This window comes from Pinus tabuliformis, chromosome 2_2, assembly GCF_031772625.1.
Source record: "Pinus tabuliformis cultivar Carrire ecotype Pingquan chromosome 2_2, CPIR1, whole genome shotgun sequence".
Taxonomy (NCBI): Eukaryota; Viridiplantae; Streptophyta; class Pinopsida; order Pinales; family Pinaceae; genus Pinus; species Pinus tabuliformis.
Window position 1 is genome coordinate 75,225,074 of NC_142300.1, and position 24,797 is coordinate 75,249,870.

At 38.2% G+C, this 24,797-nt stretch overlaps 1 protein-coding gene across 2 annotated transcripts in view; it reads left to right on the forward strand.

The window, feature by feature from the left end:
* The window catches only part of LOC149191513 (Galactose oxidase/kelch repeat superfamily protein), a 464,035-nt gene that overhangs the window by 330,407 nt on the left and 108,831 nt on the right, over nt 1-24,797 (forward strand). For both annotated transcript variants that reach the window (XM_089404308.1, XM_089404307.1), the window contains exon 13: nt 20,845-20,945. In XM_089404308.1, coding sequence (XP_089260434.1) covers nt 20,845-20,945 — 101 coding nt within the window. The remainder of the gene's footprint in view (nt 1-20,844; nt 20,946-24,797) is intronic.

Genomic DNA, 24,797 nt, shown 5'->3' on the forward strand with positions numbered 1-24,797 from the left:
ATCAAATGCTTTAGCTAGGTCAATTTTTAAGATGATGGCTTTATGGTGTTTAGACCAGATAGAGTGGAAAGCCTCATGAGCAACCCCAATAGCTTCATGAATCTGGCGGTGTTCCAGGAAGGCAAATTGTTGAGGGGCGATGTGGCGAGACAGAATGGGGCGAGTGCGGTTTGCAATGATTTTTGAGATGATCTTATAGAGTACATTACAGAGTGAGATGGGGCGATATTCATCAAAAGAGGAGGGAGAGTCAGTTTTAGGGATCAAAGCAATGAAAGTGGAGTTGATAGCATTATACAGGGATCCCATCATCCTACATTCCTCTAGTACCCGAAGAAGGTCCTGATTGATCGTCTCATAAAATGCAATGTAGAATTCGATGGTCCATCCATCCGGCCCCGGGTTACGCTCCTTAAACCATTTAATGGTGGATTCCAGTGTTTTTTTTTTTTTTTTTTTTCTCAGATTTTAAACATATAAAGCAATAACAACACGAACTAAACACATTGGCACATAAATATGAAGAAGGCACTGATATATATGATGTCAAATAGAAATGATACATCAAACTTCAAAGGCGATACCAAATCCTGCTGATCCTTGATAATTGTCCAATCAAGGACTCAAACAAAATAACATCACATATATAAAAATTTAAAAGTATTTCATCATCATGAGTTATAAACTTATATGTAGCAAAAGTTGCAAAACAAATAAAACTAGCAGCTATTTATCTGAGACCATTGGCCTCTCCCTAGCAGCTTTCTTGTTGTCTTGTTCAGCAATTGCTTCACGAGCATTTTGTATAACCTCTGCACTAGAAACCATACAAGGCATTACATCTGCATCATGTGCAGAGAGTCTAGCCAGATGGTATTTCAATCATGTAACCCCTCCTGACATCTTGGTCCCACACAATTTGCATGATATATATGCCTGATTTGCCCCATCAACAGCTTCCCCATACTCCCAAAATGGGTCCAAGGCTTTTGGCATATTTGACATTTGTAGTGAACTAATTCAAACCTAGGGCACAAAAAAAACAAAAAATTGGCATTAAACCCCCCAACTCAAAAAATAATAAGTAATAACCACCTCATTTAAAAAAAATTACTACATTATTTGCATTTTGCAATGTGAATGAAAAATGGCAATAAGAGGGTGCATAAGAAAGTTGAAAAAAAAATGAAGCTTCTTGTCCAAATATGGAGAAAACGCTTGCATTGGTTCATGGGCATGAAAATCATAGCAAATGGAAAAAAACAAAGAAACAAAATGTTGGTAGGCAAAGAGGCAAGCAGGCATAACCCTAAATCTATGAAAAAATCATTAGCATAGGGGTTGAAGAACATACATGTTAATGGAAGAAATGAAGTTTGTCTTACTATTCTTCAATCTTTGATCCACAAAAAAATCTTAGTTGGTGGTGATAATCGTTGTTTGATCCTCAAGCCCTCCTTGACAACCACCACAAAACTCTTCCCCTTCCTTCTCCAACACTCAGAAACAAAAATGAAGAAAAAAACGATTTTTCCTTTTTCTAGCCACGACAAAACACGCCCGGCAATATTTTATATCGTCTCGCGATACTTTGTTGAGATAACGCCGATATCTCGGAAATATCGCGATATTTTCGGGAGCTAAAAATATCGCGATATTTCCTGCGAGCCAAAATATCGCGATATTTTCGATATTCGGTGATATATCGTCGATATTATCTTCACTGGTTATGACAACAGTAAGAAAGTTATAACAACAGTGAGGAAAACACCTTAGATTCAATGGATAACAAGCCAATAGTGATTAACAATGATCAGTGAAATGCCCAACAACTTGCCAAAGGAAAATATGAGCTTTAAGCCACTTTAAGATGCAATATTCAAGGCTAGATCAGATCTGATATATCTTATAACAACAATAAACGAATCAGTAGATCAACAAGTTAATGATGCTAAAACCAATGCCCAATATGCCAAAAAATAGGAAAAATTTACCCAAACTTAAAAATCATTTTTTTGAGCCCTCTTTAGGTGTGTGATCCAGAAATTGTAGATCTGATTCAGTGACTTTTGCAGAAAATTCCAGCAAGCAAATATTTAGATCTGGACTAAATCCTAGATGCCCAAGTGGCCAAAGCTTAGAAAAATTAAGATTTTGCAATTTTGAGTGATTTTGATCAATTCAAATGTGATTTTAGGGCTATTATATCACCGTTATCACTGCTGTAATAAAACATAGGCAAAATGAGTGTTTAGAGAGCAAACCCTAGGCCCAAGGCCTTGAAGATGAACTTGCCCAAGTTGGTCAAAATTTCTCCAATGATCTTGTACCTGAAAACACAAGTTGTAGAACAAATTTCTCTTGTAAAACCACCAAGGAATTATTCTTGAAAATTTAAGTGATGCAACTAGTGCAAAATAAGTCAAGGAGGGTCAACACTAAGCCTAAAAGGACTAGTGTTTAGGGAAGAGGAGGCTAGGAGGGCAGATCAGGGGTAATTGAGGCAGGAAAAGGCCAAAAAGGGGCAATGTTGGAGGGAGAAAGACTCAAAAGGCTAGATGGCTAGGGTTTAGGGTAGATAAAGGCTTAAAAAGCCCACGACCAACCCAAGGGGCATAAAAGGGGGGCGAAGGCCCTTAGAGGCTACGACCTGCCTCGAAGAGGCCGAAAAAGATGATGCAAGGGGGAAAAAGGGTGATGCAGGGGCCATAGAGGAGGCTGGATCTAGGTCTGGGAAGGTTTAAAACTGAAACCCTTGCTTCAAATTATTTTTCTCCTCCGGACCTTAATTTTGCTGCAAATTTGTCAATGGTTGGTCTTGCAAAAAAATATTCTAGAGACTAGATCTTGCCCTCAAGGGCCTAGATCTAGCTCTACTTCATCCTTTTCTCTTGACTTCAATAGATTTTCCCTGCAAAAATGAAAGTAAAACACCTAAACCCCAAATATCTACAAAATCTTGAAATCCCAAAACCCTAATTAGCAAAAATTATTTACAAAATTATTTTAAAAATATACAAATAAACAAGGATTTTGAATATTTTTTTGAGAAATAATTTTTTTGTAGTTATTTTCTTTGATAAATGGCTAAAAATGCTTTAGAAACCCCATGCACACTAATAGCCTTAGCAAAAATTTAATCCACCACATAATTATTCAGGATCCAAGCGAAATTGATCCTTTCCCACAGTTTGTGAATTTGGAGACCAAGGATTGAAGTACGTGCAAACACTATGTATTTATCCCAAAATAATCATTTATTAGCACAACATAGGGAAGTCCGTAGTTGGTACATTCCACAAATCAATGAACATGGACACCTCGAGTTGCACCCCAAAGTCTTTATTATGATATAAAAAATAGTTCGCAGTGGGACAATAGTTTACACAAATGCTTTAGCAACAATTTCTTAGCCAAAAATCAGATGGCCATGAAGAAATTTCATCCCCCACTATGGTTATCAATTTTCCTTATCAGTCCATGAATTTAGTTTTAAATCCAAGCATGATAAAAATTCTAAAATCTGGAAATGACAAATTTTTTCTGAAAACACAAATTTAGAGATTTCACAACTGCTGAAATTGTAGAAATAAAACACAACAAAATTATGACAGTCACACAGAAAATAACACAGTGATTTTTGGTCAATGTGACCCTGGAGAAACCCCCTGCAACTCTTGGGGAAAACCAGTTTGAGAACTCTTTTTTATTTCTGAAAATGCTTTTATAGAGAAACTGAAATACACAATAAAAATTCCAGCAACCACAAATTACAACTTATCTCGATTTCCGTGCTTGAACTCCACCTCGAAAATCGTGCCAATCAGCAAACAACCAAAACATAATTTTTTACAGCAATAAAACAACATTAAATGCTATACGACCAGCCTCAAAAAATGTGCCCAAAACATGTTGTCCCCCTTGATTTCTGTGCCTTTCTCCTACTGTACAGTTTTTCCTTGGGCTGCGTGCCAATAAATGCTGTTTCCTAGATTTGCTGAAATGTCTTCTTGTTGCCCTCCTTCACTTCCTCACTGCTAAGAAATTTTCTCCTTGCTCTCCCTTCTTTTTCTCTCAAATGGTCATGAAAGAATTAATGATCTTTTCCTCCTCTTTTCCTTTTATTCTCTAAATGACCTTTTGGGTTACCCTGAGATCTAATGGCTGAGATTCATTTAGATCTAGGGATGAGAATAAATGTGCATTTAGTTCTCACTTTCTATTTTTTAACTTATCCACTTAAATAAAGATCCACTTAACCTTTTATTTCCATAGTCACCTTTTCACTTTCTAATTCTTCATTGAGTTTAATAAAGTCACCTTTAAATTAGAATGCAACTTTACCACTTATAAAGTCACTTTAGGAGAAAAGTACAAATAAATTTGGACACTTTTCCCTAGGCCAAATATCAAAGCCTGAGGGAACCACTTGTCCTCTGCTACTCAAATTTTAACACTCCCTCCTACCGAGGAAAGTGTTCCGACCACTCCCATCTTTTTTCTGAGGTAGACATGCTTGCCCCGTGGTAAGGCTTTGGTGAAAATGTCCACTACCTGCTCATTTGTGGAAATGTACTCAAGCTTGACAACTCCCTTTTGGACATAGTCTCTAATGAAGTGATACTTGATCTCAATATGCTTTGACCAGTCATGAAAAACTGGATTCTCCATGAGTTTTATGCAACTTTGATTATCACAGTAAATTACTGAAGGTCTCAATGCCTAACCAAATAGACCAAACAACATCTTGCGAAGCCATATGGCCTCACAACTAGTCAAACTAGCAGCCATATACTTTGGCGCAGCTGAAGTCAATGCAACTGACTGTTGTTTTCGGGTGATGCACGACACAACTGCCGAAACCAACCCAAAAAAACACCCAGAAGTACTCTTCCTATCTGAAGCAAAATCTGTCCAATTTGGATCCGTGTACCCTGCCAGTCTCACTCCATCACCCTGTCTATAATCCAGACCAAAATCCATAGTCCCATGCAAGTAATGAAGAATGTATTTTGTAGCCACCCAGTGCACTCTTCTGGGCTCACACATGAATTGACTCATAGTGTTAACTACAAAACATTTATTTGGTCGAATGTTGACCAAATACATCAAACAACCAATCAACTATTTGTATAGAGTAGGATCCACCAACTCGGAATCAAAAGTGTGAAGCTTCTTCCAGTTAGTGATCATAGGTGTAGACATGGGTTTGCAGTCCTCCATATGAAATCTGCTAAAAATATCCACAATGCACTTCCCTTGTCCTAGGAAGAAATGCCTCTCCTCGTGCCACACCTCCAATCCTAGAAAATAATGCATCAAGTCGATATCCTTCATCTCAAACTCTGAAGCAAGATCTCTCTTGCAGCCCTCAATGAGTCTCTCTACACGAGTGATGATAAAGTCATCAATATACAACACCAGAATGAGAGGCTCCTCACCCACCACAATGAAGTATAGGTTCGGATCAACCTCACTCTTTATGAAACCCAACTGCTGCAAGTATGTATCAATCTTAGAGTACCAAGCTCTAGGAGCTTTGCTTTAGGCCATAGAGTGCTTTTTTCAATCTGCATACATGGGACTCCTTCCCATGCACCTCAAAGCCCTGTGGCTGCTCAATATAAACCTCCTCCTGAATGAAGCCATTGAGAAATGCGGTCTTCTCATCCATCTGGTGGATCTTCCAACCCATCTCTATTGCAATCAATATAATGGAGTGAATAGATGTATACCGAGCTATGGGAGCGAAGGTCTCCTCATAGTCAACTCCCTCTACTTGTGAGAACCCTCTCGCCACAAATTGAGCTTTGAACTTCTCGATGCTGCCATCTGCAGCATGCTTTATCTTGTAGAGTCATCTGGAAGTAACAATTGATTTTCCTTTAGGCTTCGGAACTGCCTCCCAAACATCGTTCTTCATAATAGAAGAATACTCCTCCATCATGGCCTCTCTCTAGATCTGCTGGTTGGTTGCCTCCTCATAACTAGAAGGCTTAGAGTCAACAATGCTTGTTACCAATGCCATGTAACTACATAACCGCTCAGGTGGTTTACTTTCTCTAACCTGTCTCTTTGGTCCAACAACTGATGTGGCCTCGTGCAAGGTATCTTGAAGCCACTTGGGCTTCCTCTTCCCTGAGCATACTTCTCCCACCGGAGTGAAAAAATCCTCATCATCATTAGAAGCCTGAACACTTGAAGGCCTGCCAATTGACCTCATGCCTGAATTTGTGCCTGTAGATGCTGAAGTACCATGCGAACTGTCCATTAGTGGACTACCCTATGAACTGCTCTGCGGACTACCTTGCATACTGCCTGAAGAACCACCCAACTGACTCTGAGAGCCACTGCTCACTGATGGACCTGACACTGTAATCGATGTACCCCCTGATCCCTGACCACTGGATCCCTGTGACTGACTCAGTTGCTCCTGAGGGTCTGGTGACTCTGGATACTCTAACTCCTGTGACCTCCTGAATGCTCTCTCCTCCTCGAACTTCACATCCCGCCTGACGACCACATTCCTTTGCACATGAATATAAATCTGATAAGCTTTCGAGGTCTCTCTATAACCCACAAAGACGCCCTTGTCTGCAGTGGTCTCTAGCTTGGTCTTGTTCTCCTTGGGGACATAGGAATATGTAAGGCACCCAAAGATACGAAAGTGCCCAACATCATTCTTCTTCCCACAAAAAGCCTCCTCCGGAGTCACATTCCCCATGGCACAATGCAGACTCCTATTCTGCAAGTACACAACAGTGTTGCAGGCCTTTGCCCACAAAAATAAAGGTAACCCCTCATCATGAAGCATGGCTTTGGCAACCCCTGCAATGGATCTGTTCTTCCTCTCTGCAACCCCATTCTGCTTGGGGTAATAAGGAACTATGAACTCCCTTCTAATGCCTGTCTCAGCACAAAAATGAAAAATCAACAAACTCACCAAGGGTATACTTCCCTCCATTGTCCGACCTGAGGACCTTGATCTTCCTACCTATCTGGGTCTCCGCAAGAGCTTTGAACTCTTGAAACTGCTTGAAGACCTCACTCTTGGTCTTCAAGAAATAAATCCAAGTCTTCCAAGAGTGGTCATCAATGAATAAAACATAGTACTCATAGCCACTCAAGGATACATGAGACATCCGACCACTCACATCGGTATGAATCAAGTCAAGGATCCTGGCCGCTCTGCTGTCACTGCTGGGAAAATGGGATCTGTCAAATTTCCCCATAGCACATCCTCTGCATACATCAAGGTGATTAGAACTGAAATCTGGCACATCAGTGGTGATATCTCGCAATGTACTCAAGGCCCCATGATACATGTGCCCCATCCTGCGTGCCAAATCTCACACAACTCTGAACTGCTAGATCTATTGTCGGTCCTATCTCGGGTGCTGCTACTTAATGCCATCAGGGGCTGGAATGAGAACTTGTACACCTTGGCATGGCACACACCAATCTCTCTAGCTGAAGAAGTTGGAGTTCCCCTAGGATATATAAGCACTTGCCCTCTCCTGAACAACACATCATACCCTCTGTCCTCAAGTGCTGAGACGGATATCAGGTTCTTCTTCATTCCAGGCACATATAGAACATCTGACACTTTCAAGGGAGGTTTGGGTCCCCTATCAAATGTTAATGTCTCCACACCGATTGCTCTAACAATGCTGTCATCACCAAGTACTACCTCCATATCAGTATCACCCTCTAAAAGCTCTGAGAAGTACTCTCTGACTCCTGTCATGTGGCGGGAAGTATCACTGTCAACATACCAAATGCTAGAAGATGCTCTGCTAGTAGCGGGGAATGCACACTCCCTTTGAACCTGTATGGCAGGTGATCCTGCACTAGTGGCCTCAGAAGCTATAAATCCAAACTCCCGATCAAATCTCTCTGAGAAGCTCTCTATCTCTGTAGAAGTTGCCATGGGTTTGTATTTCCCTTTCTTGTTCTTCTTCTCTGGACACACAACAACATAGTGTCCCAACTTTTGACAATTCCAACATTTGACTTTGGAATAGTCCTTCTACTTGTTCTGCTGCTTGCCTTTACCTTTGCTTTTGCCTCCACTGTTGGAAGCTTGCTTTTTTGCTCTGCCCTTCTTGCCTCTTGCTAACAATGCTACATTGTCATCCTCCTCCACCTGTTTGGCTACCCCAAGATGGTTCTTTCTGATCTCATTCTGAATGCAATCATCCCACAACCTCTCCCAATCGGGAAGGTTTTCCCATGCAACAATGCCATCTAAAAAATTCTGCAAAGTCTTGGGAAGACAATTCAAAGCAATTCTCACCAACTTAGTGGGTGCAATGATCTCACCTACGACTGCCAACTCATCTCTCACTGAAGTGATCTTTGTGAGGTATGCTGTAGCATTGTCAGTATTAGCCATTTTAATGGCCTTCAGTTTCTCCTTTAGGACCATTTTTCTATTTCCATTTGAGCTCTGGTAAAGACTGGTCAAGGCTGCCCGAATCTCATGTGCATAAGTCTTTCCTCTCACATGAGGAATGACATGGTATTTGATTCCTTCCAGAATCAATCTTTTTGCCTTAGAGTTCTTTTTGTTAAACTCAACCAACTGTATATGGTCAGCAGGTACTACTACTGGGTTCTGTGTGGTATTTACCATAATGCCCCAGACTTTTGTTTCCTCAAAGATGTTCTGGATTCTCTCATTCCATGCACTGTAGTTGTTCTGCCCATCCAACCTATCTTCAACTCTCAAACCCAAAGACATGTTTCACTGTCCTACCAAATTGAAATTTTCAAATCTGTGGTAAAGGTTTCTGTTTTCTGTGTAAAAATCAGCTTGCTGTAATTTTCACTTTGCTGTCCCAAACTGCACTTTTTAGCCAACCAAGCTCTGATACCATGAAGAAATTTCAACCCCCACTCCGGTTATCAGTTTTCCTTATCACTCCATGCATTTAGTTTTAAATCCAAGCATGATAAAAATTACTAAAATTTGGAAATGACAATTTTTTTTCTGAAAACACAAATTTAGAGATTTCACAACTGCTGAAATTGCATAAATAAAACACAACAAAATTATGACAACCACACACAAAAAATAACATAGTGATTTTTGGTTAATGTGACCCTGGAAAAACCACCTACAACTCTTGGGGAAAACCAGTTTGAGAGCTCTTCTTTATTTCTGAAAATGCTTTTACAGAGACTGAAATACACAGTAAAAATTCCAGCAACCACAAATTACAACTTATCTCGATTTCCGTGCTTGAACTCCACCTTAGAAATCGTGCCAATCAGCAAATAGCCAAAACTAAAACAGTGCGAAAACACGCATATGGATTTTAAGGAATGAATTGATTTACAATGAGCAATGAAGCTCAATAAATAATACAACTGTATTTACAGAAACATCAAGTTTCTACTAAGAAAATAGAAACAAGTAGTTTCTACTAAAAAAATAGAAACAACAAGTTTCTAATAAGAAACTACTAATAAGATCACAGATGAGCATTGTTGACCACTACGTGTCAACTTCCCAGCAGTACACCCCCTTTTCTTCGCAAAAAGGGATAGCGCTTGATCAACATGTCCGTGCGATTCGACAGCCATCGACAACTTGATCAATTTATGTTGTAAACCCAGTCTGCATATTTAATTGTAAATAATCTTAGCAGAGTTGAGTCATGTATGTAAATTGTCTAGGTGGACCTAATTTTCTAGTGATAATCTACGTTCCAGAAGGTTTTTTGTCTCACCGATCTATGATCGGCAGAGTTTTCCTTCAGCCTAACCCCAAAGATGGAATGGATTTTGTCATTAGAATCTTAGGAGAATCCTAGTGTGTTAATCTGCTAGATTATAGTTGTGTCACAGAACTGGGTGATTTATGAGGGTCTATGTCAAATGGGTTCTCCCCCTTGAGATGTAAAGTTGTAAAAGTCATGATGTAAAGTGTCTTGAGGGTTAGAAAATGTTTTTAATCCCCTCATAAGTCCTAAGTCCTAGGTCCTAGGTGATTTTTCCAAAGGCTAAGTTCGAGGATCCATTTAAAAATAAATTAAAAAAATTAAAAAAATAAATAAATAAAAAAAATAAATAAATAAATAAATAAAAATAAAAAATAAAAAATAAAAAATAAAAAAAATAATAAAGTAAAAAACTTAAAAATTAATAAAATAATAATATTTTGAGTAAATAAATGCAGAATTTCAATTTTTTAATGCATTAAAAATTCGACGAATGAGATTAAGAGATATCTTGATCCTCATCGACGGTTGAGATCATTTTGACATGGATCACTCGAACTAGCTGTTGGGGATGTTTCCTTTGATTAGGGTGCTATGGGTCATTTGAGATAGAGATTAGATCTGTGAGTCTTGTGCTGAAGAAGCTCTCTTGTAGTCATTTTTTTGTGCAAAAAAGAAAGACTTTGGGGTTAAAAATCTTGTTGGTGTTACTCTTCTGAAAATACTGTAAGATTGTTTTATTTTTCTGCATAATTTTATTTTCAGCGATTGATGATAGCTTAATGAAGATTGATCTAGGCACATGTATCTTGTCTGATCTTTGTGGTTTGAATGATAGTTTAGATTCTGAAATATAGTGGCAGGTATCTCCATTTGATCTGGTTTTCACTATTGTTTTTTCCCTCTATGTTAATGGTTGATTTTAAGCTGTGTAGGAAATTCTTTTTTTTTTTTTTTTTTTTTCAGATTACCGGGCATTAGGGGAAGTTCTCGGCTGAACCAGCCAACTCCCGGATTGTGTTTTCTGAAAGAGCCCAGCTAGTTTTTGATCCCGAGCTTATCATTTGAATTTTTTTATGAATGCATGCAGGATTTTCTGAAGTATCTCACATTAAAATTAAATTCTGAAAATATAACTGTGGATTATTGACAAATCTGGCTGCTAAAGAGCCTTAGATCTGTAAATATTGTAAATTCGTAGCTGGTTTGAAGGGTCAAATTTTGTTTTATGCATATATTATAGGGTTTCATGTACTTCTGCAGGTTACAGGTGACACAGAGCAGAGAAATCCAGATATAATTTTCGAGGAGAAGTTTCATAGGTTTCTGGGCTACCTTCTATGCGTATTATCTCCACACTGTTCCCCATTCCACAATCGAGGTTACCCCAAACTGCTCATTGCCCACCAGCGTGTTTTTTTTTCTGTTCCAAAGTCTGCCGCTTGCCTGTTCACGCATATCTACCTACTCTATCTCTGCGCTCGCTGCTCTTCAACGCAGCTCCAACCTCCACATGCCCAGCCGCTTGTAATTTTCCCTGCACCTATGCATACTTACCATGAAAATTCGATTTGCTGTAATACGTTAAGGGAAAGCATTATAAATCGATCCATGCGGCTATGCCTTTCACTGCGTAACACCTCCGTTTATCCAAAATCCTGCAGTCAAAAATCGTGGGTCTGATCAGCACATAAATCATCATGGTTTACATGGTTGCTGGAAGCCGCAAACCCACAAACGATATTCATTCCGCCATCGAAGAGCATTTTGCTGATTGAATCCTGTGATCGCTTTTTTCTTTTGCGGGCCGGGTGAATTTTCGTGAGGCGTTTCACGTGAGGCTTTTCTCTGCCTGCGTAAGAAGAGTCGTTTTCGGCTTTTAACGTGACTGCAATGCGTATGCGGTATGGTAAGTTTAGTGCTTAGCGTAGTTTAGATTAGATTTCCATTTTTCCTTTTTAGCTTTGATTTATTTTGAGTTAAAAAAAAAAGTAAAATTCATAAATCATCAAAATCGTTTGTTTTAATTTAAGTTTCACCCCTTTTTAGGTTTAGACGTAGTTTCTTTTAGTTTAAGTTTAAATTAGAATAGATTTTTTGATTTCAATAGTTTTGTTTTAGTTTAGGAATTAAATTTTTTAATTTAGCTTAGTTTAATAATTTAAATTTTATTATTTGTTAAGCTTTAGATTTATTTTAAATAGTTTTAACTTTTTTAGATTTTATTAATTAAAAATCATAAAAGCAAAAAAAAAAAAAAAAGATTTTCTTTTCTTTTAGTTTAGATTTTAATATTTAGATTTTTTTTAATTCAAAGTTTCTTTTAGTCTTTAGTTTTCATTTGAAAAACGTAAAAATATTATGGAAATATTCAGTCTTGGCTCAGGGATTTATCACGTTTTATCTTTTCTGCCGAGGCTAAAATTTTGATGTGGGAATTAATGTTTATCATGCTTAAATGTTCATTCAAAGATTAACTATATGAATGTAATCTCTGGCTAGCATCTTACGTGATTGTTTGAAGCACTTTATCTTTCGAAATTTTAATCGCTGGAGTATCTTCAAACCATTAAGCATTTATTGATTATCTCGTATCTGGTAAAAGTTAAGCTTTTATGATAAATGATTGCTTTACATGGTTTATATTTCTGCAGCATCTGATAATTAATCGTTTAAACATTAAATCCACAAGGCACTGGTCCATTAAATTAATAAAATCAATTGAGTGCTGGTTTCCTTTCGTGTCTCCCAAACCAACTTGATTCACAGTGGGTCAATCATTTTCCCATAGGGTCTACCCCCCTTAGCCGCGGGAGACAGGCTTAAACGGAGAGATCCGGGATCAAAGTGACAGCCCCTGGTCTGAGCGTTGTCGTGACAATCTGTGCGACAATAAGCATTAAACACTAAAATAGCATTATTCTAATACCCTCCCTTAATGCTCAATCTATTTACAACACCTATAGACCGTCTGAATTTTACAAACTTATCAGGACCAAGGGGCTTGGTGAAGATGTCTACTGGCTACTCCATTGTGGGAACATACAGTGACTGAATGGATCCATCTTCAACAAGCTGTCGAATGTAGTGACAATGGGTTTCCACATGCTTTGTTCGTTCATGGAAGGCTGGATTCTTGGCAAGTTTGAGCACTCCCTGATTATCACAGAACAAAGGAGTAGGACCTGCCTGGGAAACATGCATATCTGCAAGCATATGTCGAAGCCAAACTGCCTCACAAGATGCCTTAACTGCTCCCCGATACTCTGCTTTTGTCGAGGAGAGAGCCACTGCTTGCTGCTTCTTACTAGTCCATGTGCCAACACCGGATCCTAGACTAAACACATGCCCAGCTGTCGACTTACTGTCATCAACCGAACTGGCCCAGCCGGAATCTGTGTAACCACTGAGTGTAGGATCTGAACTTCGAGTGTACAGAAGTCCATAATCAAGAGTGCCACGCACATAATGTAGCACACACTTCGCTGCTATCCAATGATCAGCCTTAGGAGCTGACATGAAGCGTGAAATGTATCTCACTGCAAAACTGATATCAGGTCTAGTGGTAGTAAGGTAGATGAGGCTGCCCACTAATTACCTGAATAAAGTTTCATCCACAAGTGGTGAGGATGACTGAGCTGAAAGTTTGAGCCCTGGTTCCATAGATGTCGTGGCAGGTTTGCAATCCTGCATTCTGAACCTGTCCACAAGATTTCTGGCATATTTGGACTGAGAGAGAAAGATGTTGTTCTCAGTCTGCCAGACTTCAACCCCCAAACAGTAATGAAGAAGTTCCAAATCTGTCATATCAAAAGTGCTGCACAAATATTGTTTGATCCCGTGGATCAAATGTGCTGAACTGCCAGTAATGATAAGGTCATCCACATAGACAACCACAAAAAAATATCATCACCAGTATGTTTGATATACAAGTTTGCATCAGATGGACTTCGCTGAAAACCATGATCTGTTATGTACTTATCAATTTTCATGTACCAAGCCCGAGGGGCTTGTTTCAGACCATAGAGTGCCTTGACTAATCTACAGACTTTCTGTTCTTGACCAGCAATCTTGAATCCTGGAGGTTGCATCATGTAGACTTCTTCCTGTAAGTCATCATTCAGAAAAGCACTCTTTACATCCATTTGATGGACTTTCCAACTGAACTGAGCGGCTAAGGCAAGGACAAGCCGTATGGTACTCATCTTGGTTGTAGGAGCAAAGGTCTCCTCATAGTCTATGCCTTCCTTCTGTGAGAACCCTCGAGCAACAAGACGAGCCTTATACTTGTCGAGGGTTCCGTCAGCTTTGTATTTCACTTTATACACCCATTTGTAGCTAATAGGCTTCTTCCCTGTAGGAAGATCAGAAAGGGTCCAAGTGTGATTCTTCTGAAGACTTTAGAATTCAACTTCCATAGCCTGTTCTCACTCAGGTATACCCTTAGCCTCTGAATAGGTTTGAGGCTCAAAAACACTGTGTAAGTTAGCCAAAAGAGCAAAATTTACTGGAGATTGTTGTTTGCTCTTATTTCTGGAAGTTCTACCTTCAAGGAGCTCATTATTCCGGAGATCACCAATAGTTTTAGCCCACCATTTAGGTTGGAGAGTAGAAGAACCAATATCAGGAGTAGGTGGAGGAGGCTCAGGGACAACAGGAGCAGCAAGAGGAGGATTATTTTCTGGAAGAAGCTCAAGTAGTCCATCATCAAATAATGATGCTACATCATCCGTCCCACCAGGTGGACCTAACGAAAGAACACTGTGAGGCCGATCCTCAGAACACTGCTCAGAAGGAGGAGACTGAAAGAACCCTCTGTCTTCATCAAATACTACGTCCCAACTGAAGCTAAGATGACCAGTGTCTATATCTATCAGCCTATAGGCCTTGTGGTGATCACTGTACCCTATCATCATGAGTTTTTGGCTTTTGGAATCCAACTTAGAGCGCTTAGCAGCTGGAATCCAAACATATGCAACCGAGCCAAACACTTTGAGGTGACTGATCTTAGGCTTACGGCTAGACCAAACCTCTTCTGGAGTCTTCCCCTTAATAGCCTGAGTAGATGATCGGTTAAGAAGAGAGACAACAGTAAACACTGCTTCAGCCCAAAATTTGTTTGGAACACTCCTATGTTGTAACATGGAACGAGCCATTTCAACAACCGTACAGTTGCGATGTTTGACAACACTGTTCTGCTGAAGAGTGTAGGGTGTAGTTAACTGACGTTTGATGCCATGGGTATCACAGAAGTTGGAGAAAGCAGAAGAACAAAATCCCCCCCCCGTTATCTGTCCTAAGAGTTATGATATTATAGCCAGACTCCTTTTCAGCTAAGGACTTAAACTTCTGAAATATACTAAATACATCAGATTTATGTTTTAGAAAGTACACCCACATCTTTCTACTGAAATCATCTACAATAAGCAAAAAATATTTGCAACCAGTAACTGAAGATGTATTCATAGGTCCACAAATATCAGCATGAATTAACTGGAGTACCTTAGATGCGTGCCAAGATTCTCCATCCTTGAATGAAGACCGATGTTGCTTGCCAGCTTGACAGGCGCCACACACTCCCAACTGTTGAATCTAAATATCAGGTAACCCTGGCACAAGTCCCTCCCAAGATAGTTGAGAGAGATACTAAATGTTTAGATGCCCATATTTCTGATGCCATAGAGTGCTAATGGGAGAAACACGAGCTGCTAGAGTCACTTCTGGAGAATCACTAGTGTCAAGAAGCCTGTATAGGCCATGATCTTCTAGGCCAACAACAACCGTAAGACAAGTTTCCCTGTCAATAATGGAGCACTTGTGTGCACTGAACACCACATCGAGCTGAGGAGAGTTCCTCATAATCTGGCTGACAGACAATAGATTAATTTCCATACCAGGAACATAGTACACATTCAGGAAGATGAGTGTGCGCCCACCAGACTGGATCTGAACTGTACCTTTGCCAACCACTGTGTACTCCTCACCTCCAACGAATACCACGGAATCACTGAAAGATGAGAAGTCAGTAAACCAGTCACGCTTGTGAGAGAAATGACATGATGCACCAGAGTCAGTGTACCAGGCAGAAGACGGGGCATGATCTGGGGACCTCTTAGCCATAAAGGCGTAAAACGCGATTCTTTCTGCTCAGAATGTTTTGCGACATTCACTTGTCGATGAGACCCTCCCTGCCTCTTCTGTTCAGAAGCAATCCTCTGTTTGCAATCTTTCTTCACGTGGCCGAACTTGTGATAATAATTACACTGCACATTTTTCTTCTTAGCAGAATCAGAACGCTGAGAAGAACCTTTCTGCTGAAAGGACTGAGAGGCCTGATATTTGGCAGTAAAAGCATTTCCTGAGGAGGCTGATGAAGCACCGCTACCAAACTGCTATTTCCAACGATCCTGTTGCAGGAGTTTGGTGCATAATGCCGGAAACTTCAGATCAACATTAGTGGAGGTAATGTTGAGTGTTTCTATGAAGTGCTCATAAGGTTTTGGTAGACTTTTCAGAGTGATGACTACCATAACTTCTTCCTCCATGGTCTGACCAATGGCTTTGCGCTGATCTTGAATGTCTTTAATCTTGTTAAGATGTTCTTGTAAAGACATTCGTTCGTCCATCACAATGGAGAACAACTGATTCTTTAGAAAGAAAGCTCTGCTCTTGTCGGATGTCTCGTGCAATTCCTTCAAATGTTGCTAGATTTCGGCAGCTGTCTTGTCGGAAGGAATCTATGGTAACTGATCATCAGTCACAGAGAGTTTGAGAAGCATAACAACCTCTCGATTTTGATCATCAAACTTATCTTGATCTGCACCAGGTGTACCAGGACTGATTTCTTTGCCCAAAATGAGCTGGTCAAGATGCCTATATTCAAAAATGGTCAACATTCTCTGTTTCCAGATGTTATAATTGTTGCCATTAAAGTGCTGATTGCCTTCCAACATCAGATTGGTTATCGAGGGCATCTGCATGTTTCCTAAGACACGGAAAACAACAAAGGAGTCTGGCACGGATTTCAATGCAGATGTTGGCTGATCTGGACAAAATCTCATAGGCGCTGGAAACAAAATTCAAATTTACTGACTTAAAAATCGAGGTATGGAAAACGATGCACCCAGAAAATTCTGATGACTACTCAGTTGAGATATCACAAAATCCACATAAAATATATAATCGGAAATTTTTTTTGACAAATGAAACAGATAAAATACCTTGGTCGAAAAAAATGAGCCACGAAAAAATCATCGACGGATTCTTGAGCTGGAGCCACCGGAATTAGAATTTCGGTTTTGTTCTTCAATTGTATATCTCCTACGCTTTGCCTTACTGTCCAGCCTTAGCTTCGGTTCTAGTACAACATTAACAAAACTCACAGCATAGATCGTGGCTCTGACCTGATAATTCTCATCTCGGGCTTCGAATAAAACTTTTATAACGAACTTATAGCGGGCTTCTCGTTAAAGCCAGTCCAAGAAGACAATTCTCTATTACATTCAAGCCTTTTATCGGCTTAAAGATTGAGTCCTGTTCAATAAACCCTGGAAACTGTGAAAGCTCAGCCGAATATGAAATGAGTCCTGGACATTGCTTTTAGCCGGATCTTTACAAAGGACATCACAAATTCTATGCTCTGATCTCTAATTTAATCTCCAATAAGGATTTGCTCACAAGGCCCGCAAAATGCAATTTCAAGGATTCAATTCCGATCTGCAACAATGCACATCAAACCCTATGGTATTCGCTCCAAATTGAGCAAAAGACAACTAATGTTGGCTCCGAAAAAATTCACAGTGTCCAGGATTACTAGTGAAGATGCCTGTCACATCGGATCTGACGATAAAACAACAGTGCCACCGCAGATTGAAGAACGAAATGGCAATCTGAGCAGAAGGTCCAAGCTCAAAACGATATTTAAAGGCTCAAATTGAAGTCGTCGAGCTCCTCCGTTGATCTGCAGCAACCTCGGAGTCGGATTGTGATGGGGCCCTTGGATCGTGCAGGTCGTGGTGAGGAACCACGCGGCGTGCCTGCTGGGGAAGATCCTAACTTCGAAGGTCCCTGCGGACCAGTGGAATATCGTCCACCTGATAGACAGAAAGTGCCTGCTTCAACCCCGCTTATCGCAGAAAAGAAAAAAACGCCGGTGCGGAAGACCACGGCAGAGTAGAGGGCGTTCGGAGCCACAGAAAGGCATATCGGTGGCTGAGAAAAAAAATTCGGGATGAAGTCATAGTGGGACAGGGTGAAATTGAGATTTTTCAAACAATCAAAAATTTCGAAAAAAAATAACTTAGCTCTGATACCATAAAACAATGCGAAAACACACATATGGATTTCAAGGAATGAATTAATTTACAATGAGAAATGAAGCTCAATAAATAATACAACTGTATTTACAGAAACAACAAGTTTCTACTAAGAAAATAGAAACAACAAGTTTCTACTAAAAAAATAGAAACAACAAGTTTTTAATAAGAAACTGCTAATAAGATCACAGATGAGCATTAAACACTAAAATAGCATTATTCTAATAAAAACGTAAATTTTTACAACAATAAAACAACATTAAATGTTGTACGGATAGCCTCGAAAAATGTGCCCAAAACTTGTTGCCCCCCTTCCTCAATTTCTGTGCCTTTTTTTCCTGCTGTACAATTTTTCCTTGGGATGCGTGCCAATAAATGCTGCTGCCCAGATTTGCTGAAATGTCTTCTTGCTGCTCTCCTTCACTTCCACACTGCTTAAAAATTTTCTCCTTGCTCTCCCTTCTCTTTCTCTCAAATGCTCATGAAAGAATTAATGATCTTTTCCTTTTCTCTTCTCCTTTTATTTTCTAAATGACCTTTTAGGTTACGCTAAGATCTAATGGCTGAGATTCATTTAGATCTAGGGATGAGAATAAATGTGCATTTAATTCTCACTTTCTATTTTTTAACTCACCCACTTAAATGAAGACCCACTTAGCCTTTTATTTCCATAGTCACTTTTTCACTTTCTAATTCTTCATTGAGTTTAATAAAGTCACCTTTAAATTAGAATGTAATTTTACCACTTATAAAGTCACTTTTGAATTAGAATGTAACTTTACCACTTATAAAGTCACTTTTAAATTAGAATGTAACTTTGTCACTTATAAAGCCACTTTAGGAGAAAACTACAAATAAATTTGGACACTTTTCCCTAGGGCAAAGATCAAAGCCTTACGGAACCACTTGTCCTCGAGTATCCAAATTTTAACAGGTCAGAGACTCAAATGACTCTCTAATTTATAGATAAATCCTCCAATTGAAAAATAATGGCTAGTTTCCTTGATCCTTGTCAAAATAATCTTGGCCATCGAAAATTATTTTATCATCTTTTAATCTTAGCCATTGAATTTTTATTTTTGAGGAAATTTCAAATTTATCATTTAATTCTATTTTAATTAGTTCAAAATTAATTATTTTGAGCTAGTTTCCTAAAAAATTTGACTTTGATTTAACCGATAAGGCCCAAGGGTCCAATTTTTTTTGAAATATCCAATATTTTCTTGGTGGAGTACCTCAAAAAATTAATTCTTTTAAAACCCACGAATTTTTCACATGGAGAATTTAATTTTCCTAAGATATTTTAATTTGACTCTAATTAATTAAATTTCCGGCTTAGGATTTTAATTTAATTTTGCCAGAAAATTTAATTAATTGACATATGAGGGGATTGATTTTTTTTTTCTCCCTTTAATATTTTAACCATGGTGTCTAAGTATGAGGGACCATACATCAAAATATTTTTTACAATTCAATCCTCGAAGGGGGATACCCATTTGGCTTAGACCCTCAAAATACGTACCCAATCTTCACACAATATGATCTAGTAGACCAAACAATTTGTAATAAAATAAATTAGCCAATTAGCTTAAATTATTCCCAAATCACTTTTACATAAGACTCGATTAGAACACTAAGACTCACCTAAGACTTTGATGAAGAATTCTACCCTAGCTTTAGGGTGAGGTTGGAGGGAAAAACACTGCCGACCATCTGTGTTTAGAAACACAAATGACTTAGTGAGACGAAAAACTTTCTCGGATGAAACTCTCGCCAAAATAATAGACTTACCTAGGTCGCTACATACATTCATGGTCTTACTAGCATCATTTACATTACATAGTTTGCATAATAGGTTTACAATGACACATGAACTACTGATAAATGATCTGATCCCGTTGAAAAAGTTGGTACTTCCACTTCCTTGGAACTTTGAAAAAATGAGTGAACACATCCCAAGGGTAATCTCTCTAAATGGGATAGTACAATCTGTAAGTACTAGTGGGTAGTTACTCCATTGTTACACTTTATTATATTTTGTTGTAATTTAGGTTAAGGTTGGCCTAGCCCCTCCTCCTTGGGCCTAGCACCCACATCCATCATTTGTACAATCATCACATTCAAGCGTGTTTAATCATTCTTTTTCCTAAGGGAACTTACACCAATTTACTCTACTTATGTTGTGCTCTCTTGGATTCCTTTGTGGTGCTGCTAATTGCAGCTTGTTTATTGGTTTAGGGTTTGTTAGAAAATTCCCTGTAGATCCTCTACCTCATGATTTTTAAAATCTTGAGTTTCAGAGTTTTACGATCTTTAGTTTAAGAACAAATCTATAAGAATTAAATCAGATGATTAAAGAGTGGCAAAGAATGGGCATAATAATCAGTTTATCATTGTTGCATAAATTTACTTTTAAGCAAACCCTGCATTGTTTTCAAAGTCGCAGATTACATTTATTTTCCATTCCCTTCCGTTTAAAATGGTCAAACTTCAAGTATATAGCTTTTGCGTATCCTAATTTTTCTGTTTGTTTGTGCCTTTGCTTTCTACAAATACAGGGATGGCCTCTGAAACTGAAAATATATTTTCTATTCAAGATTAATCCATACATTGAAATGATATCTTTTGTTTTGGGAATGTCTTTCAACTAGAAACAATATCTGGTTATTATGGTACTGTTTCTGCCAGTGTGCACATTATTTATTTCCTTGATGCTTGAAAGTATAGTACTAAAGTTCATCAGTTGTATCTGATGATGACTTCAATTGTGTTTTTTTCATATTTGTGGAATCTCTATTGTGCAGATGACCCAATGGCAAAACGTGCACTTCTGTCTCCAAGGAGCCGCCTATCTGCCATAGAGGCAACTGTACAGACTCAAGATTCAGCATCAGTTGATGTCAAGGTGAGGCTTAACAATTTTAAGCGGTAGGTGTTGAGAGTAAATATTTGATAATGCAGGAAGTTTTAATTAGGAGAATTAGGATATAGTGTAATAAAATATAATGTAATGTTAAGTTATGAATTGAGTTGATTAGAAAGTTAGTTAGGTGTTGGGAGTTATGAGTTGGGAGTTATGTAACCTACTCATAATGTATGTCTTCTGGCTTGTAATAAGACATTTCATATTGGAATAATATCAATCAAGCATCTCTCTCATATTTGCATATCATGACTCTGTGATTATGTATGTGTATATTTTTGACCTGGTATCAGAACCTTGTATTTAAATTTTAGAGAGCTGTGACACAAAGTGAAGGCTGAAGCAAAGTCGAGGAACTGTGGTCTCATAAGACTGAGTGAAGCCAGAGATCAAGGTACAGGTTGCTTAGATCATGGGTAGTGCCATAAAGCATAGCATAGGCATGCAAGGGAAAATATAAGTATTTGAATTTAATATTAAAGTCATATTAATAAATTAAATTGTTCACAAAGTTTTATAACTTAGTTTTCTTAAGTTCTCACTTAACTATGAATTGAAAATCTGTGGAGAGAGACGATGTGTAGTCACATGAATCCCAATGAATGGAGGCTCTGTGAGAAGGGCATAGGCATGCGAGAGGTGATTTTTTATAGGGGTGTTTTTCTGTAGGTGGGAGCTCCAAATTATTTTGCAGGGATAGATATCCAATTAATTCAAGATAGGAAAGTTCCTACCATACCATATAACTCACATGTACAATACTATATTATATAGAGTGTTATATTAATGAAAGAAATTAACAATGGGGGAAACATATGATATGGTTGAGAAAACATAGTTATCTCTAATTAATATTTATATCTCCGAGTCTCAAAATAAAAGGTGAGGGTACCATTCCATGTGACAAAGAGTTTCATTCCGTGGTGGAAGCAAGGGAAAGGGTATCACCATTAAAAGGAATGTAGAAGGAATCCAATATGGATTCATGAAAATGAAAAGTATTTTGCAAGGGTTTCACCAAAAAATGACCAGCCACAAATATCAATACCCCCAATATATCTAGAATGTCCAGCACATGATTGGTTTATGTGGGTTGATAATAAGACTAGAGAACTAACTTTAAACTGGGAAATGATTCTTATGTACTCTTTTTAAAGTTTCCCAGATATCAAAAGGCATGAACTAACATAGATAAATATCACAGAGGTATTTAATAAGTTAGCAATGACACTAATGATCTAGGATGCATTTGAGACATTTATTTTCAATGATGTTGACGATGAATTTAGAGTTCAATCCATTATTCCTGTTAGCACTAACTTCTACACCCTGTAAATTGATCTAAACATTAAAAATCAGCAGTAAAAATCAGTGAACATTTGGAAAATCTGCCCAAAGTGTCACGAGCAAATTTCACTCTGCATTTAGGCTGGTGCTTGCCAACCTCAGGGGTGTGTCCTTGACTCAGTCTTTGTTCCAACTTCCTGCTGGTCTAACCAGAAAATCTGCAACAAATCATAGAAAAAAATAGTAAGAGAGTGTCTGTTTGACAAGCAAGTTAGTGGCCAAACAAATGTGTAAAAAATTGTAAATATAATGCGTGGAATGGTTCTTTGCAAATCAGCGTTTAATATAAAGAATGGAATAAGAGGAAAATATATTTAATTAGCAAATTGCCAAAATACGTATCTGAAATTACTCTTAAATTTTAATATATGTTAGTTTTTGTAGCATCAGACAGGTGTTCTAGTCTCGACTTTGGTTAGAGAGGCTAAGCAATACAAGATCTCCAAAACCCAGAAAAGGTTTTGGAAGAAAACACCTAAAAACAACTCAATTAAATTAGTTGATTGATAATTAAAAATGCCCAAGTATAACTTAGGGAAATCAATTAATTAAAAGGAATTAATTGAGAAAAGTGAGAATGCTCTCGAAACTCACATGGATTGATTTTGAGATGATCTTAGCCGTTGATGTGGATCTAATCATGGTAGTTTGTTCACCAACGAGAGATTATAAGAGTAGGACGCTGGGATGGAGATAGATACATCGAGCTAGTGGGTGATCTAGGTGTTAAAATTTGGGTACCAGAGGACAAGTGGTTCCCTAAGGCTTTGATCTTTGGCCTAGGGAAAAGTGTCCATTTTTTTTTTTTTTTTTTACTTTTCTCCTAAAGTGACTTTATAAGTGGTAAAGTCAATTTAATTTAAAAGTGATTTCATAAGTGGTAAAGTCAATTTAATTTAAAAGTGGTAAAGTTACATACTAATTTAAAGGTGACTTTATTAAAGTCAATAAAGAATTAGAAAGTGAAAAAGTGACTATGGAAATAAAAGGCTAAGTGAGTCTTTATTTAAGTGGGTGAGTTAAAAAATAGAAAGTGAGAATAAAATGCACATTTATTCTCATCCCTAGAACTAAATGAATTTCAGCCGTTAGATCTTAGGGTAACCCAAAAGGTCATTTAGAGAATAAAACGAGAAGAGAAGAGGAAAAGATCAATTCGTTCTTTCATGAGCATTTGAGAGAAAGAAAAGAGAGAGCAAGGAGAAAATTTCTGAGCAGTGAGGAAGTGAAGGAGAGCAGCAAGAATACATTTCAGCAAATCTGGACAACAACATTTATTGGCACGCATTCCAAGGAAAAACTGTACAATAGGAGAAAAGCACAAAAATTGAGGAAGAGGGACAACAGAAGGGCATGAATTTCGAGGCAATCGCACTGCTGAAATCTGTATAGTCCGTACAACATTTAATGTTGTTTTATTGCTAGAAAATTTTCTATTTTGGTTGTTTGTTGATTGGCATGATTTTCGAGGTGGAGTTCAAGCATGAAAATCAAGATAAGTTGTAATTTGTGGTTGCTAAAATTTTTACTGTGTATTTTAGTTTCTCTGTAAAAACATTTTTAGAAATAAAGAAGAGCTCTCAAACTGGTTCTCCCTGAGAGTTGTAGGGGGTTTTTCCAGGGTCAAATTGACAAAAAATCATTGTGTTATTTTGTATGTGTGGTTTTCATAATTTCGTTGTGTTTTATTTCTGCAATTTCAACGGTTGTGAAATCTCTAAATTTGTGTTTTTTCAGAAAATATTGTCATTTTCAGATTTTAGAATTTTTTTATCATGCTTGGATTTAAAATTAAATTCATGGCGTGATAAGGAAAACTGATAGTCGGAGTGGTGGTTGAAATTTTTTCATGGTATCAGAGCTTGGTTGGCTGAAAAAGTGCAGTTTGGGACGACAAAGTGAAAATTACAGCAAACTGATTTTTACACAGAAAACAGAAAACCTTTACCACAGATTTGAAAATTTTAGTTTGGTAGGACAGTGAAACATGTCTTTAGATTTGAGAGTTGAAGACAGGTTGGATGGGAAAAACAACTACAGTGCATGGAAGGAGAGAATCCAGAGCATCTTTGAGGAAGCAAAAGTCTGGGGCATTATGGTAAATACCACACAGAACCCAGTAGTAGTACCTGCTGACCCTGTACAATTGGCAGAGTTTAACAAAAAGAATGCTAAGGTAAAAAGATTAATTCTGGAAGGAATCAAAGATCATGTCATTCCTCATTTGAGAGGAAAAACTTATGCACATGAGACGTGGACAACTTTGACCAATCTTTACCAGAGCTCAAATGAAAACAGAAAAATGGTCTTAAAGGAGAAACTGATGGCCATTAAAATGGCTATGACTGACAGTGCTACAACATACCTCACAAAGATCACTTCAGTGAAAGATGAGTGGGCAACCGTAGGTGAGATCATTGCACCCACTGAGTTGGTGAGGATTGCTTTGAATGGTCTTCCCAAGACTTGGGAGAATTTTGTGGATGG